This window comes from Pocillopora verrucosa, chromosome 4, assembly GCF_036669915.1.
Source record: "Pocillopora verrucosa isolate sample1 chromosome 4, ASM3666991v2, whole genome shotgun sequence".
Classification (NCBI taxonomy): Eukaryota; Metazoa; Cnidaria; class Anthozoa; order Scleractinia; family Pocilloporidae; genus Pocillopora; species Pocillopora verrucosa.
The window spans coordinates 4,086,640-4,113,672 of NC_089315.1; the positions used below are offsets into that span (position 1 = coordinate 4,086,640).

Sequence of the window (27,033 nt, forward strand, 5' to 3'; positions counted from 1 at the left end):
TGATGAGCTGGAGAGGATTCAAAGGAAGATCATCTATGGCCTGGATTGGTACACACCCAGCGATCAGGTCTTAGCCCAAAGCAAGTGGCCCACTGTTAAAGATTTATACGAATATAGATTACTTATGTTAGCATACGACTGTTTTTATAACTGCTTCTCCGTTCCAACTATGAAGCTGTTTACGAAATATGAGTGCAACTATAACTTGCGAAGGAAATTGACCTTTTTGTTACCAAAACCAAACACCGAAATTCTTCGCAAGTCCACTTGTTACAAAGCCTTATCTCTATGGAATTCTCTTGACAATCATACGCGTGCAATCTCAAGCAAAAGCTTATTTAAAAATTTTTTTAAACGAAGAACTTCATGCGAATAGATTAATTTACAGATATGTTATGTATTTTTTAAAATAGGTTAGATCTTTTTTAAATTGTAATCATTTTTAAAGCTTTTTATTCACTTGTAAACTATGTTTTAACTTTTAAATACACGACCACATCCGCTCCGCTGTAACTTTTTTAATCGTGTTTTATAAATATTACTGCTGTTGTTGTTGTTTCATACGAAACGCGTAAAAGATTATTTTAGTTTGGGCATTTCTGCTCACTAGTTTTTCATTAAAGAAAGAAACAGTAACAAATTTTGTCGGTGTTGCATTAGAAGGTTTGTCCTCTTCGGCCAAAATATTTGTCGCGACAAATCATTCGCACATTTGTTGGTGTTGACAGAAAATTTGTCAAAAGGAGGAATCGCTTTTGTTAGTGAAGATTGGCCCTAACTGAAGAAAACGTGACTGGAAAGTTACCAATTTCCCGCGATGCACCAACTTGCCTTTTGTAAACGTCAGGAACTCTACGATATTGCAGGCTGGCGGCTCATAGGGTGGGTCATGGGACACACAATTATAATTACTTGACAGACGTCCTCAGTGACGTGAGAGCATGCGACGATATCACTGACAGAAGTTTATAAAAGGTTTCCCCAAAATGATCGTGGTTCATACTCAAGAGGTTGCCTTTTTTTCTATGAAAGGTTTCGACTAAAATGGTTTACACGAGCAGAGTTTTCTTGGGAATTAAGAACATTTGTGCAGCTTGTGCAACGTTGTCGCTTGCAAATATGAGATTGTACTTGAAAGAAACTAATAAGTAAATCGTTGTAAAGAAATCGTGTGAATTAAAAGGGATTTTTTCAAAAACAAGAATGAGTCCTCGAGACGTATCTTATCGCACAGTTAGCCAAATTTAAACCTTATTTAATACTTTCTCCATCTCCTTACGCAGATGGCGAGAGGTGCCACCTGAGCTTGATACAAAGTTCCTCTCGTCTGAATGTTACCAGATTTGCTTTATGGTTCTTTATTACACTGAATGCTAATGTAAAATACGATTTATGAGTAAAGCAAAAGTTAAATAAGTCAGAACATTTAACTTTTTTCAAGCACGTGGTATTAGAGATATTATTTGTCATGAGTGCCGAGAAACGCATTTTTCCATACATAGCGAACTGACGAGAAGAATATGAGTAAATAGATAAACGAAAATTAAGAAATTTGCATCATAAGACGATTTTATTTGGTTGAAACTCAATGTTTTTTTTTACGACAACTTTTTTTCGGCCTCAGAGAAATCTGCCTTCTTGGTTTCGGATGAGCCACCTTTGCCTTTGATAACATAAGTGGGTGTTTTGACGGTGTAAACAGTGCCATCACTGTTTTTACACTCGCCAACAACCTGAAACACTGATACTTCGTCTTTCGGTTTGACACCGATGGATATTTCACTGGTTACTTGCTGAAATTCCGTCCTAGTTGTAGACAAACTCCAGTTATGCTCCAATGTTCCTGATGCGCCGATCTTTACATCAAAAAGTTTCATCACGTTAAATCCGACTTCTCCTGACACAGATGCACTTGCGCTTCCACCACTGGACGTAGACTTGGAAGAAGTCATTCCTTTCGTTATGATGACCTTTTTAGTAGCTTTTTCAGTGGGATGCTCGTTTATCACTTTCTGCAAGAAGACAAGCTGTGGAAAAAAATGGTTATACATAAATTCGCTATTTTATTGCACAACATTTGGTGCTTCTTCCTTACCTCGCTACTTATTTTAGCTCCCATGACTACCATGCCCAAAGATCACAAGACAAACTAAATGACGTAAAGGAGGATCAGAAAGAGGACAAACTCCCATTTATTTGCAATGTTTTGTGCAAGTTTTCTTAAGGCTTGGTTTTTTCTCCGGAAAAGGAAAAAAACAATGTAGGAGAGCGGTGGTCACAGCAGACTCGCAGACCCGCTTCGACTATCGGCCAGATTTCTCTCTCGATAGTTCCAAGTTTGAATTGTTTTTATCATGATTGTAAATACTGAACCAAGTTGTCTGACTCCAGTCTTGTCAAAAATAAATTGCTTGACGTTGTAATGTTTGATTTTGATCATTTGTTGCAGGTTATTTGAATTGAGCGCGGATAAACGAGCCGGTGCAGCCAAGAGCATTTCAACCAACAACATGGTGAGGTTTTGGTAGACTTGCTGGACAGAGAAAATCAAACTGATGACCAGCCAGGGCAAAGCAAACAACTGGAGAATCATGTAAATCGAGAAGAAACAAGTAATTAATTTTAATGGGAAGTATGAAGAAACTGCTCTTTCTTGTTGTTTATCTGCTTTTTCGAGGATCATTTTTGCCTTAAAGCAAAGAAGACCGACCATAATAACTGACTTACTGGAAACTTTAGCATACCTTTTCTTCCGGTTCACAATCTATGGCGCATCTTATTTTAGGAAAAAGAAGAAAGAGGAGTTAAATGATGAAAACTTAAATGTTTGTGGCACTAACTTTAAGGTATTGGTGACTAATGTAATGATTTACATGATACTTACAGTACCCAAAACGTCACCAGAATGATGGAACAGCCACTGATAGGAAATACAGTTTTGTAAAGCTACTGATAAAAATTATAAAAAAAACCTTACACCGCTGTATAGGGTGTTTTGACGTCCAACTCCATATCCAATCTCCTATCCAAACCTTGGACTGTGCATGTTCCATCTTCAGTCTGATCTTTTCCACAGGAGTTGAAGCAGTGACAGTATTTTATCACCTTTTTGGTTTCATCCTCAATGGCACCACCAACGCAGGGGCTAAACTTGTCGTACAGTTTACGAGCTTTCTCGTACCTGTTGGCCCAAGAGTCAAAACTGAAACCTTCGCTACCACATTCTTTCTTCAGCTCTCCAAGTTTCTCGCTGTTCATCTCGTCACATGATCTACCGTCAGCGAGATCAACGTTACATGACGCGAAGACACAATTTCCCCAGGAAAGAGCAGCGCCTCTGCAATCACTTTTAGTTCCACACTTTAGCTTATGCCCCCACGAGTCGGATGCTATCCAGCAGTAAGGGCTAAAACCAGCTCCGGGAGCCGACCGGCAGGAGCCTGTCATGGCACAATTTCCCTCAAAGCACCTGGAATTACAATCATTCCATCAAAAGAATGTTCTGAAGGAGAGAACAAATAAATATGCCATATCTAAAGACAAATTCAGTTATAATAGTTTATATGACTGTGAATATATAAAGATCAGAGATGTGAACCACTGATTAAGAAATGAATATAAAAGCGACCTTTGGAGTAACGAACACTACTAAAGCAGTACTGGAAATAAGGCCTGAAAAAAATTCAGTTCTGTGCGGGATTTTGACCCATTACGTTTGCGATATCGATGCTAACAACCTAACTGGGAGCTGGTTATTATGTTTATTCGCCATAAACCCGTGAAGAGATGAATGAATGACTGCAAATATTTGAAATCATAAATGTGAACTCCGGATTAAGAAATGAAAATGAAAGCGATCTCTGCAGTAATGAACGCTACTTACAATCCCCATTTATGCTATTGAGTGTTAATCTTCTGTTACATCTGTTTTCTGCCCTCCAAGAGGGTATTTCAAAATACCAAGATACTTTAAAATCGATCAATCTGAACAGATTTAGTTGTACGCTTTGTAAAAAAGGTTCTGATATATTTCTACTTCGCAACCTGATCTCATTGTTGCCCAACTAGTTTTTGTATTGAGACTGAAAAGAACTTACTCATAAGACTTTGAACTGACCACGTTGCAAGACAACAACAACTGTATACCCAGGAGGAGAATGTGTCCAAATTTTACGATTTCGACCATTCTGGTACTATTTTCGCTATAAAAAATCAGCAAATAAGATTGAATCAAATAACTTAAGTGATTGATGAAAATTATGGATAGCAAAGAATTATTGAATGACATTGGCTTCAAACTTCAAAGTTCAGTAGGCTTGAGTATTGTACAAGTGCCAGTAGTTTACATGTTCAAATCCACAACGTCAATATTTTGTTCAGTCCTCAACTGACAAAATTTCGCAAAAGTTACAAACATCAAGAATTACGGAAATCATTTTATATCTTAATTTCTCTGGTACTCTTAGCTACGGCTTTTTCATTTACAAATGCAGTTTTCCATGCTCCATAGAGTTTCTTTTTACATGAGGCGCTCAAAGGCGATCATCTTCTTTTATACTTGTGTTTCCTTTTAATTATATTCTTGGCTTTAGCACGTGTAATGCCATATTTTTCAAATGAGTTTTTGAGGAAAAGGAAACTCTCACGAACCTCTTATAATTGTGGATAACTGGAACTTTAAGCAGTCCAACAAAACAAAAAAATGAACGACAACAACAAAGAAAAAAAAAACTGGCAACTAGTCTATAATCAGGCAGTAAAAGGATCTACAGGTCCGCCAAAAAGCAATATAATATTTGTGATAAAAAAAACGATTAAAATCTTTTGATCTTACTTTGACAACTGCATGAACTATGCAAAAAGGCCTACTAATGCTTGAAAGAAATGGGATAGGCGGCAACACGAGGTTTAAACTAACTCGTTATTCACCCACCACTCTTGATGCTCAGATGATTGGGAGAAAATCTTCACCAGCACTGTTCTCTATTCTCTGTCGATTCGCTTCTTCAGCTTTAAAGGCGAGTGCTTGCACGTTTCTTTTTAAGACTTACGTCATGCCCCAGTAGTGTAAGGGTCATAAAACTTGTTGAATGAAAATGCTGGTAGCCACTTGAGATTATGAAATTACAGACACAATTTGTGATTACATTGAGAAATGACGCATATAAAACAAGAAAATGTTAACTTTGAAAACTTGAGCCATGAACAAATTAACATACCTAGGTGGCTTCTAAATTTACAGCCGACAGACTTCTTTTAACCTATTGTAGTTAATAGATCACCTTTTAATTCTTTTCTTTGTCAATTGGTAGTAGTTATGTAACTTCGAGGAGAAGATGAATCAGTTATTTTTCCTTCTATTTCCTCACAAAGCACACATATCAAATTGATTATTATAACGTGAGGGCTCCCTTGGTGCTCCCAACACCGTAATAACTTTCCTCTCACACCCCTCTTCTTCGGATTGTGGCTAAATTTTAGAACTTATGCTCAGAAGCTTAACCGGAATTTGGCGACCTTTACATATTTGCTTCTTTTTCCACGTTATTGCTATGTTTGGTTATGATCAGTTTCATTTTCAAGGTTCTCTTTGGCATTCTCTGAAAAGCTAGCTGCAACTGATCAAGAGATCAGGTCATTCGTTATTTCACATTCGTCAATTTTCTTGGCATTGTTTATACGATAAAAAATAACTTAGGTATGGCGAATTTTCTATGCAAACCTCTGTTAGAAATCGTCACAAAATTCCATTTTTTTTTTGCTGCGAGCTAAGATTTTGAAGGTAAAAGTATGAAATTTGTTGAAGACTGATGAGCGCGAGGTGCCATTGGCACGTGCTTTCCTAGTTCTCGCAATTCAATGTATTTTGCAGTTGTCCATCGCTGTTTACATCAATAGCTCTACAATCGTCAATTTTCCGTAGTTTTGTGCGAATTTGGCTTGTTATGAACATATAGGAGACACCTTAATTGCTTTACTTTATTTTTTTCTCTTAGCGTAATTATCACGGTAATGAAAACTTTCCGATATGAAAGACACGCGGCGGTGCATCAATCATTTACAAGTGCTGTAAACATAGGACAAAAGACTAAGAAAAGAATAAAAGCATTTCCAAACCTGAAATGACATTTTTTATTACTTTGGGAAGTGATGCATTCAAAATGAAAGTTTAAAAGTTTGAACTATGAGTTAGGTATATAAAGATACAATTATATGGGTAAAGTAATCTATTCTTTATTTATCATTGCTGTAATATGTTTTTTCATTTTTACCAATAATTGTAACTTTTCTAAGAATAGCCATCTAGGAGAGTTTATAGACTACTACACCATACTGTGCTGCGACGAAAGAGAATCAACAACAAAATAATTACATTATCTGATGCTAAAAAAATGAAATTTTAAAAGTTGAGGCGTTTGAATCATAAACTATCCACAGAAGCCTTAACAGATAAGTCGGACTGATCAGAAAGGCTATGTTTTTTTGGCTACCAGAAAAAATCTTTGTTATTGTCCGGCTTTAAAATATTTATAACTTTCATATATCATTTCCACTTAAGTGAAAATCGTGTTGCTAGTTTTAGATTTTCAACAAGCCACTGACAATTTTCACTTTCAATACTCACGACGCTTAAAAGTGATTCGGTTACTGTGAGTAAAGTTTTGAAGGAATGCCTTGCAGAAAAACAGTTATCCTTCAAAAAGCAGAAGTGTTAGCACCTTCACCTCTTCTCGTAAGAATCTAGCCTCAGTTGTTAGACAACGCGTTCTGTTGCAGGATAAATCTCTATCAGGCCCCGGTTGTTCTAAAGGTGGAAAATGCTATCCATAAAATAAAATTATATCTGGTGGATAGTGCAGTTTTTATCCACCCTTTGAACAATTGGGCCCTGGTAGTACGCAGTACTTTTTTCTATCACACCCGTTGGATGGTGATTTATTCGTTGGACAGCATGATCCGTCTTCTATTTAACTGGGCCCTAATCAAAAAAAGTGGTAAGGTAATAAGCGAACGTTCCTATAGTTGCGGTTTATCCTGTCTATCTATCTTTTGTAGCTTAAGGTGATGAGTTACCTGGAGATAAAGTCCAAAACAATCAAATCAATTTCATTTTTGCTCAAAAATGGTCGTTTTGACTTGAAAATGCGGCGCCCATTCGCAAGCTGTACAATCCTGATGAATAAGACGCTTAGTGTAAAGATTAGGAACTCAGGATGAAAATCTGTAACAAAGTTTTGCGGAGTAACTCCCTCCCCTGGCATCGACTCTCAATTGAGATTGATTTTAGCATGCCATATTTATCACATAATCTTTCGCCCTCACTGCTACAACCCATGAGGGGGACATATAATTCTTTCTTGTAAGATAAGCCCTGGTAAAGAGGTCTAACAACGGAAAAATTGTGGATTGAATGAAAGAGATGGTAAATTTCCCAGCTTGCTAACGAAGTAGTGAGAGATGTTTTTTTTTCTTGTCACGAGCGTGGGACGAAGAAAATATTCTGAGTCCCCATGAGGATTCGAACCTCACACCTTCGGATTTGCGCTTCGGTGCTCCACCCCTGAGTCACAGACTCCATGGTCAACAATGCCATTGCGCAAAATGGGGGATGGAAAATTCTAACATGAAATTTCGCGTGATATTTTCATTCTATTCCTAAATACTTTGAATATAGACTTCTGTAATTGCTTCTTTGCTTTTTTTTTTTTGCAGATTTAGACATAGCCTTTAGACAAGATAAGCAAAAACAACAAAAAGACCTTTGTTTCGAAAGGAGTGCTATCACCAGAAACCTCTTCAGCAGGTAGAAGCAGTAGTGCGTTTGTATTCGAAGAAGTTGGCTCCAATTCCTGAGACATAAAAACTTCGACATTACAAGTTTCACTTCCAAAATGGCGGCGTCCACACGCTTCAAATACGCTCTACAAACAATGTCAATTTTCTATCTTTGTTACATCACACTACGAGGGCTTTCTCCTTCAGAAACATTCCTTGGATCAGCATCTATCTCCAGCTCTTTTTTCAAAGGAGAGCGACTTATTCAAGCCGAATAACATCATCTATCCCGATTAAAGCGAAACAAAGTATGGTCTATTCATTTTCGCAATTGACAAAGACCTGCTATCTTCTGCAATATTCTACGCTGCCCTAATAATCATGGTTAGCGATATTTCTCCAAACCCTCCTTAAACGCACGAAGTTTGATGAATCATCATACAAAGAATAACACAATCATCTCTAACATGAACTGCTTTCAAGATCTAGTATATTCGGAAAACGCTGATTTAGTCGAGGTCTGCGAGACATTGCTCAATGATAACATTGAAGATCTAGAATTTCTTCACTCTGGCTACAACATATTCAGTGAAGATGATTGGATGGATAAATTTAATATTTTTTTTAACCAAATTTGTAATTGTTATGACTCTATGCTGATTTTATGTGATTTTAATTTACCTAAAATCCCAAGGGACTCTCCATGTAACCCCAGTGGTGTCAGTGAGGTACGCTTTGTCGATCTACTCAAAGATCATTTTCTAACTCAAACAAACAAGTTACCAATGCGGGAAAATAACGTCTTAGACCTTATTATTTCAAGTAACCCACAAAGTGTGACAACGACTGAAGTATTATCCGCGCGCAAATGCAGGAATCTTCTCTGACCACAACATCCTGTCTTTTGATCTCATGGCCACGGCTAAAGCACCAACGAATATCCACATCCAAAGCCGATTTTGCTGGTCTACGTCATACTCTGAATGCAAGTAACCTCTCGTCTCAGAGCAATGCTCGCGCAAACAAGTTGCTTGGGTTTGTTAAACGAAGCACGCGTCATAAACAAAGTACCATTGTAAGAAGATCAGTTTATTTAACCATCGTCAGACCACATCTAGGCTATGCTACACAAGTTTGGGCGCCACACATCACTCACGCTTTGCATTATAGGATGATTTTATTTGGTTGAAACTCAATTTGATTACAAGGCATAGAACCGAATGTCTGAAATCTTCTCTACGACAAATTATTTTCGGCCTCAGAGAAATCTGCCTTCTTGGTTTCGGATGAACCGTCTTTGCCTTTGATAACATAAGTGGGTGTTTTCACAGTGTAAACAGTGCCATCACTGTTTTTACATTCGCCAACAACCTGAAACACTGATACTTCGTCTTCTGGCTTAACACCGATGGATATTTTACTGGTCACTTTCTGAAATTCCGTCTTAGTAGTAGACAAACTCCAGTTATGCTTCAATGTTCCTGATGCGCCGATCTTTACATCAAAAAGTTTCATTACTTTAAATCCGACTTCCCCTGACACAGTTGCACTTGAACTTCCACCACTGGACGTAGACTTGGAAGAAGTCATTCCTTTAGTTATGCTGATCGTTTTAGTAGCTTTTTCAGTGGGATGCCTGTTTATCACTTTTTGCAAGAAGACAAGCTGTGGAAAAAATGTTTATACATTGATTTGCATTTTTATTACTTAGCCTTGGTGCTTCTCCTTTGTGTAGCCTCTACTTTTTGCTTCCATAATTACCATATCAGATGATCATAAGGCAAACTAAATAACGCAGAGAAGGATCAGAAAGAGGACAAAATCCCGTTTATTTGTGACGTTTTGTGCACTTTTTCTTAACACTTTGTTTTTTCTTCAAAGAAAACCGTGTGGGAGAGATTGGTGATCGCAGCAGACGCGCAGACCCACGGCCAGATCTAGGCAGTTCCGAGTTTGAATGTTTTTCTATCATGCTAGTAGATAATGAGGCAAATTGTCTTACTCCAATCCTATCAGAAAGAAATTACTTGACCTTAAAACTAATGATTAGCCAGGGGCAAACCAACTAGGCGGAGAATCATGCAAATCAAAAAGGAAACAAATAATTGACTTTAAGGAGAAGTATGAAGAAACTGCTCTTTCTGGTTGTTTATCTGCTTTTTCAAAGACCACTTATGCCTCTGAGTAAAGAAGACAGACCATAATAACTGACTCAGTAGACACTTTAGCATACCTTTTCCTCTGGTTTACAATCTATGGCGCATCTTTATTTTTTAGGAAAAAAAAGAAAGATGAGTTAAATGATTAAAAGTTAAATGTTTATGGCCCTATCTCCTAGGGATTGGTGACTAATGCAATGATTTACATCATGCTTACGGAACCCCAAACGTTACCAGAATGATAGAACAGCCACTGAGGGAAAATTAAAGAATACAGTTTTGTAAAACTACTAATAAAAAAGATGAAAAGAGCCTTACATCGCTGTGTAGGGTGATTTGACGTCCAACTCCATATCCAATCTCCTATCCAAACCTTGGACTGTACAGGTGCCATCTTCAGTCTGATCTTTTCCACAGGAGTTGAGGCAGTGACAGTATTTTATAACCTTTTTGGTTTGTTCCTCAATGGCACCACCGACGCAGGGGCTAAACTTGTCGTACAGTTTACGAGCTTTTTCGTACCTGTTGGCCCAAGAGTCAAAACTGAAACCTTTGCTACCACATTCTTTCTTCAGCTCTCCACGTTTCTCCCTGTTCATCCGGTCACAGGATCTTCCGCTACCGCGATCAAAAGCACATGAGGCGAAGACACAATTTCCCCAATTAAGAGCAGCGTCTCTGCAATCACTTTTAGTCCCACACTTTAGCTTATGCCCCCACGAGTCGGATGCTATCCAGCAGTAAGGGCTAAAACCAGCTCCAGGAGCCGACCGGCAAGAGCCTGTCATGGCACAATTTCCCTCAAAGCACCTGGAATTACGATCATTTCATCAAAAGCCTGCTCTGGAGGAGAGAACGAATAAATATGCCATATCCAAAGACAGTTTTAGTGGTGGATTATGATATTAATGAAATTGTGATAATAGTCATGAAAGGAGGGCATTGACCCTAGAACACTACCATACTAACAGCTAACAATGAAAAAATATGCTTATTCTTAAATCAATAGTTTATATGACTGTGAATATATAAAGATCACACTTGTCAGTTGCTAATGGATATAAAAGCGACCTTCGTGGCAATGAAAACTACTAAACCAGTACTGAAAATAAGGCCTGAAGAAAGTTTAAGCCTGTACAAGATTTGAACCCATTTCGTCTGCGATACCGATACTAACAAGCTAACTAGGAGCTAGGCATTATGTTGATTCGCCATAAACCCGTGGAGTGATAACTTAATGCCTGTGAATATTTGAAATCATATATGTGTACTGCTGATTAATAAAATAAAAATGAGAGCGATCTTCGTGGCTTAACTACTTTCATTCCCTCTATACGCTAATGAGTTTTCTGTTACATCTGTTTTCTACCCTCTCAAGATACTTTGAAACCGATCAATCTGAACAGATTTCGTTGTATGCTTTATAAAACAGTTCTAATATATTTTTACTTCGCAATCTGATCTAACTGTTACCTAACTAGCTTTTGGTAATCAGACTGAAAGAACTTACTCATAAGATTTTGACCTGACCAAGTTGCAGGACAACAACACCAGTATACCCAGGAGGAGAATGTGCCCAGTTTTGATGATTTCAACCATTCTGGTACTATTGTCGGTTGTAAATAAAATCGGCATATAAGATTGATTTAAATAACTCGAGCGATTGATTAAATTTATGGATAGCAAAGAATTAGTAAATGACATTGACTTCAAATTTCAAAGTTAAGTATATGTTTAAATCCTACAAATTATTTTAAAGTCTTTTTTTTCAGTCTTCAATCGACAAAATTTCGCAAAAAGTTACAAACATCAAGAACTGCTCAGTTCATTTTATAACTTAATTTCTCTGATACTCTTAGACACGGCTTTCTCATTTACAAATGCAATTTTCCATGCTCTATGGAATTTTTTTTTTTTTACACGAGGCGCTAAAAGGTGATCATCTTCTTTTATACTTGTGTTTGCTTTTAATTATACTCTTGTCTTTAGCACGTGTAATGCCGTATTTTTCGAATAAGTTTTTGAGAAAAAAAGATCTCTCGAACCGCGAAAAAAAACTGGACAACAACAACAACAACAACAACAAAAACAAAACTGCCAACTAGTCTATAATCAAGCAGTAAAAGGATCTACAGTTCAGCCAAAAAGCAATGTAAAATTTGTGACAAAACAAACGAGTAAAGTATATTGATCTTATTTGACAACTGAATAAACCACACAAAAAGGCCTACTAATGCTTGACAGAAATGGGATAGGCGGCAACACGAGGCTTACACTAACTGGTTATTCACCCACCAATCTTGATGCTCAGATGATTGGGAGAAAATCTTCACCAACACTGTCCTCTATTCTCTGTGCAGTTGCTTCTTCATTTTAAAAGACTTTTAAGACTTACGACATCCCCCAATAATTTAAGGGTCATAAAACTTGTTGAATGAAATGCTGGTAGCCACTTGAAATTATGAAATTACGGACGCAATTTGTGATTACTTTGAGAAATGATGCATATAAAACAAGAGAAAATGTTAAAACTCCGAAAACTTGAGCCATGAAAAAATTAACATGCGCGGGTGGCTTCCTGAAGTTTATAGCCGACAGACTTTAAACCTTTCGTAGTTAATAGATCACCTTTTAATTCTTTTCTCTGTCAATTGATAGACGTTATGTTGCTTCGAGGAGAAGATGAATCAGTTCTTTTTCTTTCTATTTCCCCACAAAGCACACCTATGAAATTGATCATTATAACGTGAGGGCTCTCGTGTTACCCCCAACCCCATGATAACTTTTCTCTCTAGAATTTATGCCTTGCAGCTTAACCGGAATTTGGCGAGTTCTACGTATTTTTCTCCTCCTTTGATCAGTTTCATTTTCAAGCTTCTCTTTGGCATTCTCTGAAAAGCCAGCTGTAACTGATCAAGAGATCAGGTCATTCGTTATTTCACATTCATCAATTTTCTTGACATTGTTCATACGATAAACAATAACTCAGGTATGGCGAATTGCCTATGCAAGCCTTTGCAAGAAATGGTTACAAACCTCAATTTTTTTTTCGCTGCGAGCCTAAGTCTTCTTTTCTTCACTGAATGGAAAAAGGGGCTAAGACTTGGAAGGTCAATGTATGAAATTTATTGACGACTGAAGAGCAAGCGTTGCCATTCTCAGGTGTTTTCTTATTTCTCGCAAGTCAATGAATATCGGTGTTTACATCAATAGCTCTAAAATCGTCACTTTTCGGTAATTTTGTGCAATTTTTTTTTGTTATGAACATACAGGAGACACCTTAATCACTTTACTTTATTTCCCTCTCTTAGCGTACTTATTACGGGAATGAAAACTTTCCGATAAGCAGGACTTGCGGCGGCGCATCAATCATTTACAGGTGCTGTGAACCTTGGAATAAAGAACAAGAAAGGAATAAAGTCATTTCTAAAATTCAAATGACATTTTTTATTACTTTGGGAAATGATGCATTTAAAATGAAAGTTTGAAAGTTTGAGCTATGAATTAGGTATTTAAAGATACACTTTTATGGGCGAAGTAGTCTATTCTTAATTCACCATTGTTGTAATTTGTTGTTGTTGTTGCTTTTTATCAGTAACTGTAAATTTACTCAGAATAGCCATCTAGGAGAGTTAATAAACTACAGCACCTTACTGTGCTGTGAAAGACAATCAACGATAGAGTAATTACATGATCTGATACTAGAAAAATGAAATTTAAAAAATTGAGGCGTTCGAATCATGAACCATCCACAGAAGCCTTAAAAAATAAGTCGGACTGATCAACTCTGATCAGAAAGGCTGTGTTTTTTTGGCTACCAGAAAATCCTTTTTATTGTCCAGTTTTAAAATTTTTATAAGTTCCATATATCATTCCTACTTAACTGAAAATTGTGTTGCTAGTTTTAGATTTTCAATTGATAATTTTCACTTTCAATAATCACGATACTCAATAGTGATTCGGTTACTGTGTATAAAGTTTTGAATGAATACTTAGCAGAAAAACTGTTTTCTTTCAAAGAGCAGAAATGTGTGCACCTTCACCTTTTCTCGTACGAATCAGGCCCCAATTGTAAGACAAAGCGTTCTGTTGGATAAATGTCTATCAGACCCAGATTTTCGAAACGTGGATAACGTTATCCATTGGAAAAATTTACATCCAGTGGATAGTGCAGTACGTTATGTTAACACTTGTCCGCTGGATGGCAATTTATCCGTTGGATAGTGTTATTCGCCCTTTAAACAACTGAGCCCTAGTGGTACGCAATACGTTTTGCTATTACATCCGCTCGATGGTTATTTATTCGTTGGATAGCGTAATCCGTCTTCTATTTAACTAGGTTCTAGTAAAAAAATAGTAAAGTATTAAGCAAACGTTCCTATAACTGCTGTTTATCAGTTTCTCCTTCTTCTATAACCTGAGGTGATGAGTTCACTGGAAGTAAAGTCCAATAACAATCACATCAATGCCGTTTTTGCCCCAAAATGGTAGTTTCGACTTTAAAATGCGGCGCTCGTTCGCAAGTAGCACAATTCTGATGAATAAGACATTAAAGATTTGGAACTCAGGATGAAAACCTGGAACAAACTTTTGTGGAGCAACTCCCTCCCTTGGCATCGACATCGACTTTACTTCAAGGAGGTAAATTTTTGAGCTTGTTAACGAAATAGTGAAAGATGTTTTTTATTCTTTTCACGAGCGTGAGACAAAGAAAATATTCTGAGTCCATGTAATGATTCGTACCTCACACCTCCGAATTTGCGCTCCGATGCTCTACCCCTGAGATACCGACACCATGAATGGAAAATTCTAACATGTAATTTCGTGTGATATATAATTCTATTCTTAAATACTTTGGATATGAATTTGTGTAATTGTTTCTTTGCATCCATTTCGTGGCTTTATTCAAAGCTTTTAGACAAGATGAACAAAATCAACAAACAGAAATTTGTTTGGAAAGGACCCCTATCACTAGAAACTTTTCCAGCTAGTAAAATCAGTAGTACATCTGTATTAGGAGGAGTTGGCTCCAATTCTTGAGACATGAAAAACAAGTTTAGGGTTACGCAGACAACAATTGGCCAATGACTGTAAGAAGAATATTACCATGGCGGAATTTCAAGAAGTGACCAGCGGTATTTCCAAAGAGGTTTTTTTTTTCTACACTTTTATCTTTAAAGAAATTTATCCTGGAGACAGGGATCACCCAAAGCAATTGAAAGTTATTTGAAACTTCATTTTGAAGCTTCCAAGAGTGTATTTGAGGCGAACTTTGAATAATGATGCCTCATCCGAATATTCTCTAGGTCTAACAACGGATTTTGGAAAAATGAATACAGGAACAAAAAATCCTGAAAAGCAGTTGAGTTATCTAGAAAAGTTATCTCGTTAAAAAGCTCAGCAGCTATCAGGTTGTCACAAATCTCGCGAGCGATCTTTCCGCGGTAACCAGTTCCGCAAGGATCCGGAGATCCTATTGCCTTTGGTTGAACACTCGCCTTTGTCAATACTCGCCTTTTAATGCTGTTTTTTCGACATGTTCGGATGTAGACGAGTTAATCTCTGGTAATAAAACCATTAATTGAAAGAAGAAAAAGCCCGTAAATAAAACCAAGTAAAGCCAGAACCAAAGAAGCGTAAAATTTGTAAATGGTCTGATCACAAAAGTAGTATGTGTTCAACACCTTAACATGCCTTGTGAATACTATCGTCTCAAACGAAACGCGTAAAAGATTATTTTAGTTCGTGCGTGCATTGCTGCCTACTTGCCTTTCTTTTAAAAAAATCAAAAACAACAAATTTTGTCGGTGGTGCGTTAGAAGGTTTGTCCTCTTCGGCCAAAATTTTTGTCGCGACAAATCATCCGCACATGTTAAGTGCCAGTGATGACGGAAAATTTGTCAAAAGGAACAATCGTTTTTGCCAGTGCAGCTAGGCCCCAACTGAAGAAAACGTGACTTGGAAGCTACCACTTTCCTGCAATGCACCAAATCGCCTGTTGTGAACGTCAGGAACTCTAAGATATTACAAGCTAACGGCTTACAGCGTGAGTCATGGGTCGCACAATTCTAATTACTTGACAGACGTCCTCAGTGACGTGAATGCATGCAACGATATTATTGACAGAAGTTTATAAAAGGTTTTCCCAAAATGATTGTGGTTCAAACACAATAGGTTGCCTTTTTTTCTATTAAAGGTTTTAACTCAGGTGGTTTCCACGGGTTAAAGTTTCTGTGGAATTTTGAACATTTGTGCAGCTTGCGCAACGTTATCGCCTTCAAATGTGAGACTGTACTTGAAAGAAACCATTAAGGAAATAGTTATGAAGAAATAGTGTGAATAAAAAGGGATTTTTTCAAAAACATGAGTTCTAGAGATGTGTCTAATCGCACAGTTAACCAAATTTAAAGAAAATTTAATGCTTTCTCAATCTTTTTTTCTCCCTGCGCAGATGGTGAGAGGTGCCCCTGAGGTTGATAAAAAGTTCCTTCGTCTGAATTTGACCAGATCTTCTTTATGGTCCTTTATTACTCTGAATGCTCATGTAAATGTGATTTATACTGGCTGGTATAATCAAAGAAAAAGTTCAATGAGTCAGAATTATTCTAAAAGCACATGGTATTAGAGATAGTATTTGCAATTAGTGCCGAGAAACGAATTTTTCCATATATAGCGAACTGACGAGAATAACATGAGTAAATAGATCAACGAAAATAAAAACACCACGCTTTGCATTATAAGATGATTTTATTTGGTTGAAATTCAACTATTTGATGACAAGGCATAGAACTTAATGTCTTGAATCTTCTCTACGCCAATCCTTTTTCGGCCTTAGAGAAATCTGCCTTCTTGGTTTCGGATGAGCCATCTTTGCCTCTGATAACATAAGTGGGTGTTTTCACTGTGTAAACAGTGCCGTCACTGTTTTTACACTCGCCAACAACCTGAAACACTGATGCTTCGTCTCCTGGCTCAACACCAATGGATATCTCACTGGTTACTTGCTGAAATTCTGTCCTAGTTGTAGACAAACTCCAGTTATGCTCCAATGTTCCTGATGCACCGATCTTTACGTCAAAAATTTTCATCACTTTAAATCCGACTTCCCCAGACACTGTTGCACTTGAACTTCCACCACTGGACGTAGACTTGGAAGAAGTCATTCCTTTCGTTATGATGACCTTTTTAGTTGCTTTTTCAGTGGGATGCTCGTTTTTCACTTTCTGCAAGAAGACAAGCTGTGGAAAAATACGGTTATACATTAATTCAAATTTTTTTATGGCATAGCCTTAGTGCTTCTCCCTTGCCTTGTCTCTAATTTTTGCTCCCATAATTATAATACCCAAAGATCAAAAGACAAACTTAATGACGCAGAGAAGGATCATAAAGGGGAAAAAACCCCATTCATTTGTAACATTTTGTGCACGTTTTCTTGATTTTTTCTTCAAAGAAAACCTTGTGGGATAGTGGTGATCGCAGCAGACTCGCAGAACCGCTTTGACTATCGGCCAGATTTCTCTCTTGATAGTTCCGAGTTTGAACGTTTTTCTATCATGCCTGTAAACACTGAGGAAAATTGTCTAACTCCAATCCTGTCAGAAATTACTTGAACTTGTTGCATTTAATTTTGAGCACTTGTTATAGGTTATTTGAATTGAGCGCGGATAAAAGAGCCGGTGCAACCAAGTGCACTTCAACCAACAACATGGTGAGGTTTTGATAGACTTGTTGGACAGAGAAAATTAATCTAATGAGTAGGCAGAGGCAAACCAACCAGGCGGAGAATCGTGAATATTTGAGAAAGGTGCAAATAATTGGTTTTAAGGAGAAGGATGAAGATCTGCTTCAGTTTTTCGAGGATCGTTTTTGCCTCTGAGCAAAGAAAACAAACCATAACAATTGACTTACTAGAAACTTTAATATACCTTTTCTTCCGGTTCACAATCTAAGGCGCATCTTTATTTCAGGAAAAAGGAGAAAGAGGAGGTAAATGATAAAAAGTTAATGTTTATGGCCTTAACTGTAAGAGATTGGTGACTAATGTAATGATTTACATGATGCTTACGGAACGCAAAACGTCACCAGAATGATGGAAAAGTCACTGATCAGTGAAAAATTAGAGAATGCAGTTTTGTAATAAAAAAGATGAAAACCGAAAAAACTTACACCGCTGTGTAAGGAGTTTTGACGTCCAACTCCATATCCAATCTCCTATCCAAACCTTGGACTGTGCAGGTGCCATCTTCAGTCTGATCTTTTCCACAAGAGTTGAAGCAGTGACAATATTTTATAACCTTTTTGGTTTCATCCTCAATGGCACCACCGACGCAGGGGCTAAACTTGTCGTACAGTTTACGAGCTTTCTCGTACCTGTTGGCCCAAGAATCAAAACTGAAACCTTCACTACCACATTCCTTTTTAAGCTCTCCAAGTTTCTCTCTGTTCATCCGGTCACAGGATCTTCCGCTACCGCGATCAAAAGCACATGAGGCGAAGACACAATTTCCCCAATTAAGAGCAGCGTCTCTGCAATCACTTTTAGTCCCACACTTTAGCTTATGCCCCCACGAGTCGGATGCTATCCAGCAGTAAGGGCTAAAACCAGCTCCAGGAGACGACCGGCAAGAGCCTGTCATGGCACAGTTTCCCTCAAAGCACCTGGAATTACAATCATTCCATCAAAAGAATGTTCTGGAGGAGGGAACAAATAAATGTGCCATATCCTAAGACAATTTCAGTTGCGCGCCATGACATTAATGAAATTGTGATAATAGTCGTGAAAGGAGGGCATTGACCTTAAAACACTAACATACTTACAGCGAAACTATTTAAAATGTCCTAATTCTTAACTTAATATAATAGTTTATGTGACTGCGAATATATAAAAATAATATATGTGAACTGCTAATTAGGAATTGGATGCAAAAGCGAATCTTGTAGTAGTGAACACTACTAAAGCAATAATGAAAATAAGGCCAGAAAAACGTTCAGGCCTGTACGGGACTTGAAACCATTACGTGTGTGATACCGATGCTGACAAGCCAACTGGGAGCTGGTCATGATGTTGATTCGCCATAAACGCGTAACTTACGGGTTTATGGCGAAAGTGATGAATGAAAGTCTGTGAATATTTGAAACCATTTTTGTGTAAACTGAGAGTTACAAAGCGAATATGAAAGCGATCTTCGCAGCATAACCCTAATTTCATTCCCCTTATGCGTCAATGAGGCTTCCGTTACATCTGTTTTCTACCCCCTCATATTGCTTTGAAATCGATCAATCTGAACAGATTTCGTTGTACGCTTTATAAAACAGTTCTAATATATTTTTACTTTGCAATCTGATCTAATCGTTTCCCAACTAGCTTTGGTAATGAGACTGAAAGAACTTACTCATAAGACTTTGAACTGACCACGTTGGAAGACACCAACACCTGTAAACCCAGGAGGAAGACGTGTCCAACTGTGACGATTTCAACCATTCTGGTCCTATTTTCGCTACTGAAAAAGTCGGCAAATAAGATTGAATTAAGAACTTAAGTGATTGATGAAAATTATGGATATCAAAGAATTCGTAAACGACATTTGCTTCAAACTTCAAAGTTCAATAGTCTTAAGTATACATATTCAAACCCTACAAATTCCTTTATCAATCTTCTATTGACAAAATTTAGCAAAAGTAACAAACATCAAGAATTACGGAATTCATTTCATAGTCTAATTTCTCTGCTACTCTCAACTTCGTCTTTCTTATTTAAAAATGCAGTTTCCACCTTTTATGGATATTTTTCCATTAGGGAGCAAGAGGCAATCATCTGCTTTTGTACTGGTGTTTACTTTTAATTATTTTCTCAGCTTTAGCGCGTGTAACACCGTATTTTGAAATGCGTTTTTGAGAAAAAAAGCTCACTCGAACCGCTTATAGTTGTAGATAACTGGAACCTTCAGCAGTCCAACAAAAAAAATTGGACTGCAAGAATAACAACAACGAAAAAACTGGCAACTAGTCTATATTCAGGCAGTAAAAAGGTCTGCAGGTCAGCCAAAAAGCAATTTAAAGTTTGCGACAAAAGCACAATTAAAGTCTATTGATCTTAATTTGACAACCGCACGAACCACGCAAAAATATATACTAATGATTGACAGAAATGGGGTGGGCGGCAACATGAGGTTTGAACGAACTAGTAATTCACCCACCACTCTTGATGCTCAGATGATTGGGAGAAATCTTCACCAGCACTGTTCTCTATTCTCTGTGGATTCGCCTCTTCAGTTCAAAAGGCGAATGCTTGCACGTTTCTTTTAAGACCTTCGACATACCCTAATAATTTAGGGGTCATAAACCTTGTTGAATGAAAATGCTGGTAGCCACTTGAAATTATGAAATTACAGACACAATTTCTAATTACTTTGAGAAATGATGCATATAAGACAAGAAAATGTGAACTCTAAAAAACTTGAGCTATGGACAAGTTAACATACGCAGGTGGCTTCCTTAAATTGATCACCTTTTAATTAGTTTCTTTGACACTCAATAGTAGTTAGAGAAGGAGATGGGTCAGGTCTTTCTCTTTCTATTTCCTCACAAACTACACATATGAAATTGATCGTAAAAGAGTGAGAGCTCCCTTGGTACCCCCCCCCCCCCATCCCATGATAACTTTCCTCCCTTCTCCTCCTCCCCCTCCGGACTGCGGCTAAATTTTAGAATTTGTGCCCTACAATTCACCGGAATTTGGCGAACTCTACATATTTCTCCGTTCTTTACATCATCGCTATGTTTGGTCATGATCAGTTTTATTTTGATGTTTCTCCTTAGCATTCTCTGGAAAGCCAGCTGTAACTGATCAAGAGATCACATTCTCTTTATATTTCACATTCATTAGGTATGGTGAATTGTCTATGCAAGTCTTTGTGAGAAATCGTCACAAACTTCAATTTTTTTTATCTTTTTTTGCTGCGAGCCAACGTCTTCCTGTATTCACTAATAATAGAAAAAGGGGCTAAGACTTGGACGATAAATATATGAAATTTGTTGACGACTGAAGAGCGAGCGTTGCCATTCTCAGGTGTTTTCTTAGTTCTATCAAGTCATATTTTTGCATTTATCACGTTAATGAAAATTTTCCGATATGCAGGACATGCGGCGGCGCATCAATCATTTACTTGTGCTGTGAACATCGGACAAAAGACTAAGAAAGAAATAAAGGCATTTCCAAAATTAAAGTGACATTTTTATTACCTTGGGAAATGATGCATTGAAAATGAAAGTTTGAAAGTTTTGACTGTGTATATGAAGATACAATTTCTATTCTTTATTTATCATTGTTGTAATTTGTTTTTTTTTTTATTATTATTAATTGTAATTTACTCAGAAGAGCCTCCTAGGAAAGTTAACAAACTACTTAACCGTACCACTCTACAAAAGAGAATCAACGATAGAATAATTACATTATCTGATACTAAAAAAATGACATTTCAAAAATTCTATCTTTTGAATCATAAACTATCCACAGTAGCCTTAACAAATAAGTTGGACTGATCAAAAAGGCTGTTTGTCTGGTTACCAGCAAATTTTTGTTAGTTGTTCAAGATTTCATTGTCAGGTTTTCAAATTTTTATAAGTTCCACATGCAAGTTCCACTTTAATAAAAATCGTGTTGCTAATTTTAGATTTTCAAGAAGCCACTGAAAATTTTCACTTTTAATACTCGACAGCGATTCAGTTAATGTGTGTAAAGTTTGGAATGAATACCTTGCAGAAAAACTGTTTTGTTTCAAAGAGCAGAAATGTCTGCACCTTCATCTTTCCTCGCAAGAATCTGGCCCCAATTGTTGGGGCCAGCGTTCTGTTGGATAAATCTTTATCCGTTAGATAGCGCAGTACGTTTTGGTATCACATCCGCTGGATGGTGATTTATTCGTTGGATAGCGTATTCCGTCTTCTATTTAACTAGGCCCTACTCAGCAAAAGTGGTAAGGTACTGACTATCCTGTTTATCCGTCTTTTGTAGCTTGTAGTAATGAGTTACCTGGAGATAAAGTCCAAAAATAATGAAAGCAATCCCGTTTTTGTATAAAAGTGGTCGTTTTGACTCGAAAATGCGGCGCCCATTTTGCAAGCGGCACGAATAGGGCTTCCGATGAATAACACATTTAGCAGTGTACAGGTTTGGAACTCAGGATGCAAATCTTGGACCAAAGTTTTGCGGAGCAACTACCTCTCTTGGCATCGACTCTCAAACTGAGATTGAATTTAGCATGTCTTTTTTATCATATCATCTTTCGCCATCACAGGCACAACCCATGAGGGGACATACGCTTCTTTCTTGTTAGATGTGCTCTGGTGAAGAGGCCTAACAAAGGGAAAAAGTTTTTTAGAATTAGAGAGATGTTAAATTTTTGAGCTTAGTAACGAAATAGTGGAAGATTTTTTTCTTTGTTTCGAGCGTGGGACAAAGAGTCCTCATGAGTCCCCAAACTTGTGCTCCAGTGCTCTATCACTGAGGCACAGACTCCATGGTCAACAATGCCATTACGCAAAATGGTGAATGGAAAATTCTAACACGAAATTTTGCGTGATTTTCTTATTCTAATCCTAAATACTTTGAATATGAATTTCTGTAATTATTTCTTTGCGTCTTTTTTCGACAAGATGAGCAAAAGGAACCAAAAGAAATTTGTTCCGAACGGATGCTATCACCGGAGACTTCTCCAACTGGAAAAAGCAATAGTACATCTGCACAAGGAGAAGTTGGCTCCAATTCCTGAGACATGAAAACCTCGACAAGTTTAGGGTTACGCACACACAAATTAGCCAGTGACTGTAATAAGGAAACTACCAAGACGGAACTTCAAGAGGTGACCAGCAGTATTTCCAAAGAGGTTTTTTGGATTACGAAGTATTCCTATATTCAATATTCCTTCACTTTTATCTTCTTTTATTTTGCCTTCTATCTTAAATACGGCTCATCCAAATCTCAAGAAAGCTGAATATCCTGCTGAAGAAAGAAACAAAACAAAACAAAACAAACCATATATCAGAGTAAATGCACCTTTGGCTTTCGAGTAATATGTGTAATAATAGATATATCGGAGAATATTGGTTTCGTCAAAGAAAAAAAAAATTATGCGGTGGCAGCGGCAGTGTTTAATCAGTTGAACGATCCATCTCTGGGAAATATAACCGATCTCTATGTTAGGAGAAGTAAAATACGGCAAAACGTTCAGAAGACCCATTTAAAATCAGGTTCCTCTGCCATTCAACAAGAATGGTTGAGGTTTATGTCACCAATCTTTGAAAACAGTATCGTTAAAACGGCTGTGAATATATGAAAGTCATATATCTGAACTGCGGATAAAGACGTGAATATAAAAGCGATCATCGCAACAATGAACACTACTTAAGCAGTAGTGAAAAGAAGGCCTGAAAAAAATTCAGGCCTGTACGTGATTTGAACCCATGACCTCTGCGATACCGGTGCAATGCTCGACCAACCGAGCTAACGAGCCAACTGGGAGCTGGTCACTGTGTTGGTTCCAAATAAACCCGTGAAGTGGTGAATAAACGGCTGTAAATATATGAAAGTCATATATCTGAACTGCGGATAAAGACGTGAATATGAAAGCGATCTTCGCAGCAATGAAGACTACGTAAGCAGTATGGGATATGTATATCAGTCAACTTTGCAACCTCTATTTACATTACAAAAGAAAGCTATAAGAATAATCATGAATGAAAGTGATCTTCGCAGTGATGTGCACTACTTAGGCAGTAGTGAAAATAGGGCCTGAAAAAAATTCAGGCCTGTACGGGATTTGAACCCATGACCTCTGCGATACCGGTGCAGCGCTCTACCAACTGACCTTCATATATTCTTAACCGTCTATTCATCACTTCACGGGTTTATTTAGAACCACCATCATGACCAGCTCCCAGTTAGCTTGTTAACTCAAATCCCGTACAGGCCTGAATTTTTTTCAGGCCCTATTTTCACTACTGCCTAAGTAGTGCACATCACTGCGAAGATCACTTTCATTCATGTCTTTATCCGCAGTTCAAATATATGACCTTCATATATTCTTAACCGTCCAAGAATAATCATCTTTTCCAGCTTCACTGAACACTTAAGTCCTTTATTTAAAGACTTAAATGTGATCAAGCTGTGTTTTATCATTGCCCTTCAACTTGCAGTGTTAGTTCCATTACCAACTTTTACCTTAAGTCTTTGATACCCTTTTTTAATCCTGCTAGGAACATACATAGATATAACATTCGGTTGTTCTCTAGGATGACTTATGTTATCCTAAAGGCCAGAAAAAAATTATGGAATTTACAGCATAAGCTTTCAGGTGATAAAGTTTGGAATGATGTAAGCAATGACATAAAGCTTCTCTCTCTCAATGAGACGTTTTAGGAAAAAGTTTAAATCAATTCTTATTATTAAATACTAATTGCAGATTTACCAAAACTATATTTCTTCTGGCCCTCCGTTGTTTAATACTGGCACACTTAGCTATCTTTTGCTGTCTTTATTTTTCTACTAGCTTTATTTTGTTTTGTGTTTTGTGTAGTGTGTGCGCGTGTGTGGTACCTGGCCCTTTAATATAGTCAATTATTATAACCTAAGTAAGGTTGCCCTATCTTTATAGCTCCCAATGGTTATTATAGGCAGCCTGTATTCTCTCCATTTTTAATTTAGTATAAACAAACAAAGTTGTTGCTGTTGTTGTTGTTTCTGTCGCTTTTGGACAAGCTGAGAAAAGCAACAAATAGAGAACTTCTTCAGCTGGTAGAAGCAATAGTACATCTGTATTAGGAGGAGTTGGCTGCAATTCCTGAGACATAAAAACCGCGACATTACAAGTTTAGGGTTAAGTACGAAACAATTAGCCTATGAAGTTGTAAGGATACTACGATGGCTTTAGAAAGAAGTCTTAGAAACTCTTAACGGTTAAGAATGGGGTATGCAGGTTCGGTCTAAAGTTTCTTTATGACAACAATTTTATGACATTGAAGATACGCTTCGAAAAAATGGCGATTCGCTTGCCTATTTTGCTTAAATACCCCGTCAAAAGAATCATTCTTTGCTAACTTTACTGGGGTGGAAAAAATTCTTGGACGACCAAGAAGATCGACGAACGGCCTAACCTCAAAACGTCAGCTTTAGAAAGAAGTCTTAGGAGCGTTTGTCTGTAAAAATCAAACATATCGCGGCAAGGGTGGAAAATCGATTTCTTTCTTATTTTAATGTTAGATAGGCTAGAATATAACTAAAATCACTGGATACTTTTTTTGGCAAATATCTTTTTACGAATAACGAAATTCTGTTAAAATCGTCATTTTTAGTAGCAAATTATTGCACGAGTTTGAGGGCTTCGCGTGCAAAAACGAATCACTATTTCGTCTTTTAAACGCTCAAATCTTCTTTTTCGATCTCATAAGACCTCACAAAATGATTTTTGTAAACATTGCGCTCTTCTTTGCGCTTAAAATAATTTAATTTCGAAAGCATGCATTTCTCTTCAGTAAAAATACTTCGTGAATAAAATTAATTTTCACCATGTGCTAAACCTTCAAATGGATTAAGCTTTTGGTGTTTGAATTTCGGAAAGATGTTCTCAATATTACTGTAAAAATTTGTTTGGGCAAATGATTGAGAGCGATACAAAAGCTTTTCAAAGTCCGTTAAAATTCAGTTATTTGACCTTTTGCGGTCAACATTCCAGTCGCGAGTAACATATTTTGATATGTTTCAGCCCATTTGAGGCCGAAAAATGTACATAGAAAGATATTTCCAAATGCTCTAACCTCATTTGCCGCAGAAGACCGATCCAGAGACCATTTTAGTGTGATTCTCTTGTCGTTCGTCGTATTTAGGTCTGTATAAGCGATAACGTCCGATGAAACCACCAACCCTGTCGAACACCATCTTGTTGTCAAACGTTCGACATCTTTCTTCACTGTGGCATCTTATTCAACGGTTCAGTTGACTGCGAGTATTGCTCAGTTTACAATGCACTAAAAAATTACATCTGACAGTCTCATTCAATGCTAAACTGAGTTGACTACAAACATGTACGCCCTTTGAGTATTTGGGTTGTCACGCAATACTGGTGACAAAGGAACTTTAGGGGGTAGGTGAAGGGCAAAACTCCATATAATTAAGCACTATCAGAATTGAACTCTTGGAACCTACAAAATATTTTATTCTGTAAACATTTTTGTAATAGTGTCATCTTTGTCTGGTGACAAATAGTAAAATACATTTATTTATTGCAGGGAATTATTCTTGTTTTTTTGGCGCTCTGTGCCTGTCGTACTTATTAGGGGTGTTTTTCTTTCCACTAAATTGCAAGGAATACCCCAATAGCATGAAAGAGAACCTTTTGTACATTTTTACAACACCATGCTACAAAACGCAGTGGTGGGGATGTGTGGCTTATGTGAGGCTGGGGTGCTATGCTCCGTGGCCAATGGGTGGGGCTTGCATAAGGGAGTGGTATTATTAACCGCTGTTAACAGACCCAACTACCGTTTAAAACCATAAACTACAGAGGGGCCGACATATGTGCACTCGGCACAAAATAAGGTCGATCTCATCTTCAGGACTGGTAAATTTGAAAGCCGACTCATGACTTGCGATATTCTTGGTGCATGAAAGTAAAGGAACAATTTCCGTTTCAAACATTCGATCTCTATTGTTGTAACCACAAACTCCGCCAATAAGCAACTTGAACGAACAACAACCTTCCATTTTTTATGTAATAAAGTTGACTGTGTAAGTTAGTGTATTTGTGGAAAACAAAGTCCAAAGCCCCGCCTCTAAGCGAACAATAGGCATCGTGTAATTACCATAAACCAGGTTTTGTTTACTTAGGCTTACTATTTTTAGCAGGTACTAAATTTAGCTCTCCAACGAGTATTAGCCAAGGCCCGATCTCCGCGACTTACATGTAAGAGATTTCGATGTTCACTTCAACAAAAAAGCTTAGCAGCAGAGTGACGTCTTTTTACTTTCCCCTTCCCCTAACCCCTAAAAAAATAACTTTCCATTGTATGATTTGCATCGCGTGGCGACTCTCCGTATACAAAACTA

The 27,033-nt window shown here is 37.4% G+C and overlaps 3 protein-coding genes across 3 annotated transcripts; all 3 read right to left on the reverse strand.

Annotated features, from left to right (window-relative positions):
* Window positions 1-1,598: 1,598 nt before the first annotated feature.
* Window positions 1,599-7,594, reverse strand: LOC131775918 (uncharacterized). Its single transcript, XM_059092038.2, has 6 exons — window positions 7,533-7,594; window positions 7,075-7,173; window positions 4,098-4,202; window positions 2,978-3,469; window positions 2,745-2,775; window positions 1,599-2,027 (listed from the first exon to the last, which is right to left on the reverse strand). Exons 1-6 carry the CDS (start codon window positions 7,592-7,594, stop codon window positions 1,599-1,601), a joined length of 1,218 nt encoding a protein of 405 aa, XP_058948021.2.
* A 1,418-nt stretch (window positions 7,595-9,012) lies between these two features.
* LOC131775917 (uncharacterized) lies at window positions 9,013-11,534 on the reverse strand. The gene is made up of 4 exons (XM_059092036.2): window positions 11,446-11,534; window positions 10,254-10,745; window positions 10,010-10,040; window positions 9,013-9,441 (listed from the first exon to the last, which is right to left on the reverse strand). Exons 1-4 carry the CDS (start codon window positions 11,532-11,534, stop codon window positions 9,013-9,015), a joined length of 1,041 nt encoding a protein of 346 aa, XP_058948019.2.
* A 5,210-nt stretch (window positions 11,535-16,744) lies between these two features.
* Window positions 16,745-19,416, reverse strand: LOC131775916 (uncharacterized). The gene is made up of 4 exons (XM_059092035.2): window positions 19,328-19,416; window positions 18,102-18,593; window positions 17,861-17,891; window positions 16,745-17,173 (listed from the first exon to the last, which is right to left on the reverse strand). Exons 1-4 carry the CDS (start codon window positions 19,414-19,416, stop codon window positions 16,745-16,747), a joined length of 1,041 nt encoding a protein of 346 aa, XP_058948018.2.
* Between the last annotated feature and the right edge of the window lie 7,617 nt (window positions 19,417-27,033).